General features: G+C 40.6%; 1 protein-coding gene across 1 annotated transcript in view; it reads right to left on the bottom strand.

Moving 5' to 3' along the window:
* mfng (MFNG O-fucosylpeptide 3-beta-N-acetylglucosaminyltransferase) overlaps positions 1-10,211 on the bottom strand; it is a 38,091-nt gene that overhangs the window by 1,203 nt on the left and 26,677 nt on the right. Inside the window, exons 5-7 of the mRNA XM_080463509.1 lie at positions 9,649-9,734; positions 7,335-7,500; positions 7,167-7,252 (exon numbers count right to left, since the gene is read on the bottom strand). Of these exons, the coding sequence (XP_080319635.1) occupies positions 7,167-7,252; positions 7,335-7,500; positions 9,649-9,734 (338 nt within the window). The remainder of the gene's footprint in view (positions 1-7,166; positions 7,253-7,334; positions 7,501-9,648; positions 9,735-10,211) is intronic.

Consider the following 10,211-nt stretch of genomic DNA (forward strand, 5'->3'; position numbering starts at 1 on the left):
AAAGATGGTTCTGAGAAGGTCTGGCTTGAGCATGGGTTTTCTCAAGGTCCTCTGGTTTTGTCCCACAGTCAAAAAACCCTAAACAGGGTAAAGTGGTATAGAGCATGGATGGATGGATGGATGGATGGATGGATGGACACTGACTGCCACTAATATTATTTCATTTCTTTATTTCATCAAAATTTGTACTAGATTCATATTGTCTATTTATCTTTTTGTGGGATTTATCTATATATATATATATATATATATATATATATATATGACCTGCACATCCTACTACGTTTCAGTGAATATCTTAAGTCGGATTATATGTGCAGATAAATTCAAAGCGAAACCTAAAACCGGATAGTTGATAGATTGATAAGCTTTCTTCTAGAATCCAAAAACCTGCTTGTTAGGTAAATCAGTATCTCTGAATTGCGTGAAGACGCGAGTGTGTGATGACCTGTCTGTATGCGTTAGCCCTGTGGTCATATAATCAAAGGAGACAAATCCACCAGGAGTTTGTGTACATGTCAAAAGAGGTCCGCTCAACATTCAAGTGACTGATTTGCGATCCAAGCAACATCCAAAAATAAAATAAAATATTCTGGTGTTTGCAGACATTCAGAGAACAAACATTCGATGAGCTGAGCTTTGGTTTGAAGAAATATATTGGCCGGCACAAGCCAGGTCATAGGGTCAGTACACCTGGGGCTCAATCTTTGTGGTTCACTAAACAAACCCCAAAAAATGAATACAAGGATGGCTTTGCAGGATATAAGAAGGGTGAACTCAATATAACCAAATGTCTACCTCATCTTTTGACATGCACTCTATGCATGTCCAGTATTTGGTTTAAAAACAAATGAAACTACATGGAATTAGTAGAAATTAATCCAGGTCTGAAGTGATGAAGATGGAATTTGTTTATCTCTCACAAGGAAAATTGATTTCCTTGACATGTGATTCTCTATTTTAGGAGCAGAGTGAAAAAGAAATTTCAGTTTGAAACTGGTTAAATCATACTTTATGAAAAGTACCTTTTCTGTGATGGACAGCTGAAAGAAGGTCCAGGCCTGTAATATGTGCATCAGTGAACTCTCACGTCTAACAAGAGGTAGAACCTTCTTTAATTTGATGAATTACTTGACAGCATTATAGTCATTGAAACGGGGGTGTCAGGAAGGGATGGATATAAAAGAGTAGGTGAAAAAATATATATCTGTCTTTCTTTTTCGTCTGCTCCGTGCTGTGGTCGTGACATCGGATCACGAATCTCCCGGTCCACTTATTACAAATTCTACCCCAGATCCCCTTATTTTGGCAACCCTCAGTGGGATGCAGGGGCAGTCAGAGTTAGACCCCATCTTCTTGACACAAGCCCACTGCTCTAACCTCTGGGCCACGACTGTCAGGTAGGAAATCAAAATGTAGAGACAGTAACCTTGCCCATGACATTATTATTACAGTTGTGATTACACCATAGAGACATAAACCACATCCTAAACCAGTAACAGTTACAGTCGGCTCTGTCTTGTTCGGTAGTTTGGTCATCTCTCAGTCAGAAGAGTGTCGGTTCGATCCCCCATCTCCCCCTTCCAACATGTCAATTAACATGAGCAACATTTAGCAAAGGTAAAAGGTGAATTATAAATGTATGAAAAAATTACTAGAATGGACAAAACAAGTAATAACTACAACATTTTGGTGAGCAATAGCGGAAATTAAAAAGCAGTACGTCTCTAGGCAGTGGAGGCGTAGAGGTTAGAGAAGCAGAATTGTGAACAGGAGTTCGCAGGTTTGAATCCCACAGCTGACGGGTCACCACTGTGTGGAAAAATGGAATTTCCCCAAGGAGATTGATAAAGTATGATTAGTTTTAGTTTCGGTTATACTGCTACCGCGATACGATAAATGGGAAAGGCAAAGGATGAATGAATAGATGGATGGACGGACGGACAAACGGACCCAGACACAAGCCATCAGGCCAAGACTGAGCAGGCTCCGAAGCGCCTGGGTCCTACGGGGGAGGAGCCTACCAAGACCCGGAAGGGGAACCCATAACGTCCCCGGGAGCAAAGCTCAAACGCTAAGAATCACCCTAAACTCAACTAAGAAAAGGTTTTTAGATACAATTTAGAAAAATAAAATTACTGGAATCAATAATCCTGCCCTCTTCTGTAGTTAGTTGAGATTGGCTACAATGGATGGATGGATGGATGGATGGATGGATGGATGGATGGATGGATGGATGGATGGATGGATGGATGGATGGATGGATGGATGGATGGAAGGAACCTTCTCTTTGTATTTTCTTGCAATTCAGTCTTGACGGATTCTCACAGTAATGCAAACCTGTTGTCTTTTAACGGGGCTTATGGCCAAAGTCCAACAACATCTATTAAATTGACTGATGATGAAGTATGGACTGTGTGTTTGTAAAATATTCCTTTTTTTTTTTAGGACTGTTTCGACTTGCTACTAAAAGTAGTCATCCGGAAAATAACATGAAGAGATAAACTAAATTAAGATAATTAAATAACAGGAAATTAAATAAAGGCTTGCTGATGCAATCTTACAGAATCACACAGGTAAAACCAGGTGAATCTCATCTTTCTAATAAAAACAATCACCAAATCTGTGCTGTTGTTTCAAATCCATTCATTGCGTAGTACACACAGTGCACGCAGACATCTGTTGGTCGCAGTGTGTGCTTACAGTGACAATAAGTTATCTGTGACTTTGTACTGTCCTCTGTCAGCGACAGCATAAAGCTCCAGAAGCTAAAAATAGCCCACCAAGACTGTCTTACACCGTAAAGTATATAGATTTAAAACAGCAGTTTCATATTAATGGAATATTTAGGGTTTCGTTGTGATTCTTTCACCTTCGACGAGGATACTGAACATGGGGTTTTTAAATAAAAGCTGATGGAAAGCAGTTTGTAATGATGCAAATAAGAAATGTCTAGTATAAGGTCACTTTAAATCCTTGTCCTGAGACATTGTGCAGGGTTGTTTTTTGGGTTGTTTTTTTTACTTTCAAACAGCACCTAATTACCAGGGATGAAGGATTTGGCTCTTTTGTAGCATGTCATTATCTCTCATCAATTCAGTCTCTCATTAAATCCAGATACGGGTTTAGAATATTAGAGAGGGCATTTCTACATTCTTATTCAAATTAGAAGTAGATTATGATACTCATACCTATCATTTAATCGGAGTTATATATGAGCTATATATAGAGTTTAGGGTATCTATTTATGCCAGAAACGTATATGACACATACAGACATATGAAAAAGTATTTATAGAAACTGGACGATACTGTTTCCTACAAGTAGACCTGATTCTTTTTTTCTTTTTTTTTTTTTAAAAGTAACTGCAAGTCAATATACTGTGATAAGAGTGAGTCGTATGCTATGTCACATTCACTTTTTTGGTTTTTTTTTCAATTGACAATATACGGTCATGCATTACAGTTTTCCTCCGCCCCCCCCCCCCCCCCCCCCCCCCCCACTTTTTTTTTTTTTAAACACACACACAAAAAAAACCTATAATTAAACACAGATTAAACCCAGCAACATTCACCCATCCCACCCTGGCTCAATAGGACATCACACAAACTATGCTTGGCAAAACATCACTTAGTCTGGCAGGACCTGCAATTCCTTGAAATATGAAATAAAAGGTTTCCATTTACAAAAGAACCTATCAGTACACCCTCTCATCGTGTATTTAATCTTCTCAAGTTGAAGGAAGAACATGATATCTGTAATCCACTGTGATACAGAGGGATGTTTAGGGGATTTCCACTGAAGGAGGAGGCAGCGGCGGCGGCGTTTGGCAATTACAGAAGTAAAATGTATAATTTCTCTTTGTTGGCTCAACGGGAGTGCCAAAGATAGCAATAAATTGGCAGGGTTGTAAATCAACTCCCATTATGGTGGACATTATATGAAAATAACTGGATGAATAGTTATGCGGGGGGGGGGGGGGGGGGGGCAAAAGAAAAACATATGATTCAAATCACATTCACGTTTTTACCGCTCGACAAAGGCTTCCTCGCATCAACAATGTCCACGGTGTCATCACATCCAGGTTTTTATAAGTATAAAAGATGACACTCATTCAAACCAAACTAAGGCCCCATTGACAGTGCTTTAAGTGCAAACTCATCGTTTTTGAGCTTTCGTTTCAGAGAAGTTTCGCTTTAACTCATGGATTGTCATGCTAACTGCATAATTGTCAGCATTTCCGCCGTTTCTGTGTAAACAAAACATCGTTTGCAAAACATTGCTGTGCAAATACAAAACCTTTTCGAAATGAAATTAAAACAAAGCATTTTTAATTGAAACACATGCAAACGGGGCCTTAGTTGGTAACTTAAAGTAGTTGTCTTCTTTTATAACCTTCACACAACTTCCTGCTTTACAGAACTCCATATTGGATCCATGGGGGTTACCAGAGGAGCCAATAATGGACAAAACTCTTTTTTATGTTCAGCCAAACGTTTGACACTCTGCTTTAAAACTGCTATGACGCTGAACTTGAGGAACTTGAAGGTGGGAGCCAGTTGAAACTCCGCTGTGCGCATACGATCTTACAGATGAATCTGGGGAAAGATTGAGAACACAAATGCATCTGTAGTTCAAATGTGTGACATGAAATAGCTTTTATCTCTCAGAGCGGAGAGAAGCAGGATGAAGTCGAGCTGTCATGTCTTCATCTCAGATCATGTGTGAAGCAAAGCTGCGAGTGAGGGATCTCTAAATGAAATGCCAGCAGCAAGCATGCATCTTATCACGCAACGCAGAGGGAAATCACTTCCCAAAGAAGCGCCTGTGGGCAGTGCCTACACCACAATCTGCCATAACATTGTGACCGGCAGCTACTGTTGGGTGGGTCCAACTTTTGCTGACAGAACAGCTCTGATTGGTCTTTTCTATTCAGCGCATCCTTCAAATGCTCAAATCAATTTAGATCTTTGGGATTTGGAAGCCAAGTCGTCACCTCACACTCATTTCATGGTCCTCAAACTATTCCAGGATCAGTTTTGTTTTGTGAGATTGAGCTTCATCCTGCTGAGAGAGTCCACTGACACCAGGAGAGACTTTTTCATCAAAAGGGTGGACATGGCTGGCAGGAATGCTTTAACAGGTCGTCAATGTTAAAAAATAAATAAATAAATAAAATTTAAAAAAAGCCACATATGCCAGGGGTGTCAAATATAAAGCCTGATGTTGAAAGAAATATAAATTTTTGAACAAATTTCTTCAGACACACTGAGACCGAAGCTGAGATATTGGTGATGCTGCCATGACAATTAGCTACGTCTTTGCGATCAAACTGGCCCCAGAGTCACGCTGTCGGGGTAAGTTTGTAAAGACATGCAGAATGCAACGGCCGTATGGGAAGTTTTCTGGACATTTCACTGTATTTTGCACCAGAAAGTTTCAGTGAAATTGTCTTTATATTGAGATTGAAGTGATATTCTGTAGCAAGTGTTTGGTTTTAGGTTTTAAAAAATACCTGACTCCCATCCTGGCTTACCTCTGTCAGGTCTCTGTCTGTCTGCTCCCGTGTGTCTCACTCCATGTTTTCAATTATCCTATCATGTTCTTCCCCTGCTCAGCACTAACGTGTGGCACCTGTGGTTTCCCTGCCTTCCTTGTGTATCTGAGGCCACTTTACTACGTACCTGGGTATTTGAAAGAAAAAAAAATTGATATTTCTCTGTGTTTGAGCTGCGTATTTACACATAAACGCAGCTACGACTCACCTCAAATGACGATTCATGAAAATTCCGGCCACAGTGGAAATCTGGATAAACTCTGTGTCTCCGGTTGTGTCTAAAGGGGGGGTGGGCGGATATTTACGTCACAATTCGTAACGTGGTATTTTTTTCTAGGATTCTGATTGGCTATCATGGCTCCATGCTTCCTGCTACACTGCCCCCTACAGGTTTGGCATGCTCATAGCAGCTCTGAACCAGGCGTATATGCGAGTCTGTGTAAATGAAGATATTTTTTTAAAGGTAGAGCGGGAAATGTCCGTGTTTGTAAAAACCCAGGTACGTGTTAATGTGGCCTAAACCCCTCTCCTTCTGCTGTCTGTGTCGGCTCGTCTTGTCGCTTCTGTTTCTTTGTGTTCCCTGGACTTTTCATCAAACTCAATTTTTATAGAACCTTGGGAGCCTGTGCTTGGGTCCATCCTCACACATCCTGACAACCTGCACTGGCTACCTGTGCATTTTAGAATTAATTTTAAGAATCTTTAATTTGTTTTTAAATCCCTGAATGGTCTCGCCCCGCCTTCCCTCTCTGAGCTGCTTTACCCATACACTCCTGCTCGGTGCCTCAGGTCAGCTGATCAGCTGCTCCTGGAGGTACTGAGGTCTAAAGGAAAGCTCAGAGGGGACAGGGCCATTTCTGTTGCTGAACCACAGTTATTGAACAAGCTACCACTGGGCATCAGAGAAGCCCTTTAACTGTTCATTTTGAAAACCCATATTAAAACCCATTTTTAATTCCTTTGCTTTTAACCCAGCTTGTGACTCTGCTCCAGTTTTTTTAATAGATTATATTGCATTTTCAATGTTTTATTGTTTTGGGTCTATTTATGTCTAGTACTTCGGTTCATCTGTAGTTGTTTTTAAATCAAGTCGAGAGTTGACTATACTTTCCACCATGTTAAAAAAATTATTAGGCACTATCTTACCTGTCCGGCCCACTCAAGATGGACTGGAAGTGGCCCCTGAACTCAAAAGTGTTTGACACCCCTAATATAAGTTGTGTTTTCATGATATGATCATAATATTATTATTCCCCTTGACTATCAAAACTGGTTCACAATGAGGTGACTTAAAAACTACAAGGTATTTGTTGGTTTATTTTGTCTGTTTATGGTTCTATTAGGTGGTTTTCCAAACATGAATAGTGTCATTGTATAGGATACAGTGAGCAATACTGACTGAAAGGGGAACGCCTTGTGAAATAACACCTTCCTAATCATATGAATGAGAATCATTTCACACCCACACATCTGCTGCTTTGTGCACCAACCACGGCGCCACGCAGCTGCTGACTGAAGCTTGAGTAGATATCAAAGACACGATACACACTGAGCAGCGATACCTCATTTACATCCCCTCATTTAGGAATTAATGGAGTGTAAGGCCAACCTGGAGGGGTCATCTTCCTTCGAAAAGCTTCCTTTCACCTCGATGCTGTTCATCTTGTTCTCAAACAGCCCGTAGCTCAGCGTCACCTGAGGAAAGGAAAACGCTCCCAGCCGTCAGGAGAAGTGGATATTTTGTGTGTGTGTGTGCATTTCATGTGTGTTTTGTTACCTGTTGCGGGATGCTCCTGTGGCTAACGAGCAGCAAGTTTTCCAGGTGGGAGTGGAACAAAGGACAGTGGACCATGGAGATACCCAGTCTCCTTTCCACGATGAAGCCCACCGTGCAGTCATCAGGTAGACGGATCGTAGCGGATGTTTCCTCGAAGCGAGATCCACTAAAACATAGAAATTCTGCTTACTTAGGGCGTCGTGTGGTGAATATCTACACATGCGTACTGTTAATGAGTGTATCGTCATACTTTAATCATGTTTAGCATATATATGCGTGTGTGTGTGTGTGTGTGTGTGTGTGTGTGTGTGTGTGTGTGTGTGTGTGTGTGTGTGTGTGTGTGTGTGTGTGTGTGTGTGTGTGTGTGTGTGTGTGTGTGTAAAATCCTCCTGATCCACTGAACAGTTAAACTAATGAGCGACATCGGACTAACTCTGCTGGTCCAAATGTCTCTGGTGATTAAGTTGCTGGTATTGTACAATTGTGTTTTGTTTGATTGTACAAACAATCTTTCATCTCCTCTTGATACTTTGGCAGAATACACTTTACAGTCTGTCTTACTTTTGTCATTGTCATTAATAATAATGAATCTCCAAACCGCTGACATTGCTCTTCTTCTTGTATTTACCTGCAGTTGGTGATTCCTTGCAGTATCGGACCTGATATCGGTATCAGTATCGGTGCATCCTTAATTCTTACGTCAGAAAGCTTTTGTAAAATAGCTCAAAAGTTGCCCAACTGTTCCCCTTGGGGACATTTCTGGTGATTTTGCATGTTTTTTATCCCATCACCATTTATTACACATACTTGCTGCTGACCTTTATCAAATAATGTCGGAATTTTGGGGGGGTGGTTGATTCCTTGCCACGTAGCCCGGAGCGGCCATTAGTCTTAGTTCCTTGAGAGCAGTATAAACACAAACTCGCAAAGACTCAAAATTTACTTAAGAATGGTGATTCATCACTTTTAACACTGCATCAGCATCTTTCTTTTTAAGCCATTTAGTTTTGCCATTGGGTATTTAAGTTGAAAAATGACACTTTCAACTGAGTTTGCACTTTGTTGAGTTTGAAAGTGAGATGGCAATCCTGCAAGTGAGAAGTTCTAAAATGCATTTTTTTCATTGTGTTTCTTTTTCACTATCTAAACATTGAATTATTTAGCAACGACGCTAAGGACTGCAACACTTTCGGTTCCTCTACAAATAATAGTCTGAGCAGGATTGCGTCTTCCAAAATGTGAGAATTATGCCTTTTAGAAGTAGTGATAGGATGATGGCCATTCTGAGCGCTGCATTACTGTATCAAGCGCTCGCCTGTTAATTCAAATCAGAGACGTACAATCCTAAAATAAATCCTCTTAAGTAAATCAGCCACCTTCTCTCATAGATCATTATACTAGATGTGCTCGGCCACAATTTAGCCCTCTATTTGTGAGGATGAAGTATTTTCTGCCATCACAATTATTCCGGTTATCTGTCTCTTCTGTATAATATACTGTAGGCAAAAATATCTAAGTTACAGTGCATAAGGATGATTGTGTGTGTGTCTGTGCGACAGACGAACCAATAAGTGAAATGCCGACCGTAACCACTGGTGTGAATCAAAACTTTGATTTTTTTTCAATACTACATGTATAGCATGTTCAATAAGAGTGTGTGATTCCTTTTAAACTTTTAATTGGATGACAATAAGTTTGTGCATGTAACAATACAGTGGTCCTTATTTGTATAGTTTATATCAGAGGGCCCCAACCACCGGACTGGTACCAGTCCATGGGTCATTTGGTACTGGGCCACAAAGAGAATAAAAACTTTTCTTATGAAAATGTACATTTAAATTTCCATTAATCAGCGTTGAATTTTATTTTTAAAACTGCTTCACTTCCGTCAGCACTTCTGTCCCGCACTTGACTCTGTCACAGTTTTTCTTTTTTATACATTGTCAAGCTCTCGTTAAAGCCTTTTCATTCACCTTCCTGCTGGTCCGCGCAGAAATTATGTTGCTTGAAACACCTCTAGGTTCAAATCTGTGTCCACATCTGGGCCACTTGATCGCAGATGGTTATCACATCATGCACGACACAGGTCTGGATAATTAAATTATGGGATTACTGAAGTAGGACTGGAGCAACCCGCGCCTGCATGGATCACGTGTTGAATTCTGGTGTATGTTAGCAGCAAGTAGCCAACATCAGGGCAAATGTGGGCATTAGTGGAGTGTGTGTAAATAGAAGTGCTTAAGAAACAAGTGTGCAACAAAAAGGTCTGAACTACTTCGAGTTCTGAAAGAGAAGGGTAGTTTGATATAAATACCTTGCCCACGGCGCCATCTTGTCCGCCAGCCTCCGACTCAGACAGAAGCCCGCTCCTCCTGTGGCAAACCAGAACCGCACCTCCCTCTGACAGACACACACACACAGACAAACATTAGCGGACACATTCACACAAACACAAGAAACACAAACAAATTCCACCAAATGAAAATAAAAGAATGTTTTTACCTAAATATTTCCCATCAATGCACTTTATGCACAAGTCAGTCGGTGGCTGAAAGCAAAGCTATTGTCCCCAACAGTGAACCTAAAACTTCCGACTACATGAAAGAATTAGCAAGTGAGAATAATCCAACATAACATACTCTCACAGCAATGGTTGAGTATGTGCTGCCAATAATGGAGCAATCTTCAGCAGTGGGTTGAGCCCCTTTCAGCAGCATCAGCAGCTAATCCATAAATCTCTGTCCGGTCTGATCAAAGTTGGTTATATAACCCCGTTTAAAGTAATCATTGCCAAGGCAGGTGTAGCTGCTAATGCTCAGGTTTTCACAAAGGTGGCAATAAATACATATCATCAAAGGAGGTTCACAGAAAGATGAT

Source organism: Lipophrys pholis (genome assembly GCF_963383615.2).
Source record: "Lipophrys pholis genome assembly, chromosome: 5".
NCBI classification, from domain to species: Eukaryota; Metazoa; Chordata; class Actinopteri; order Blenniiformes; family Blenniidae; genus Lipophrys; species Lipophrys pholis.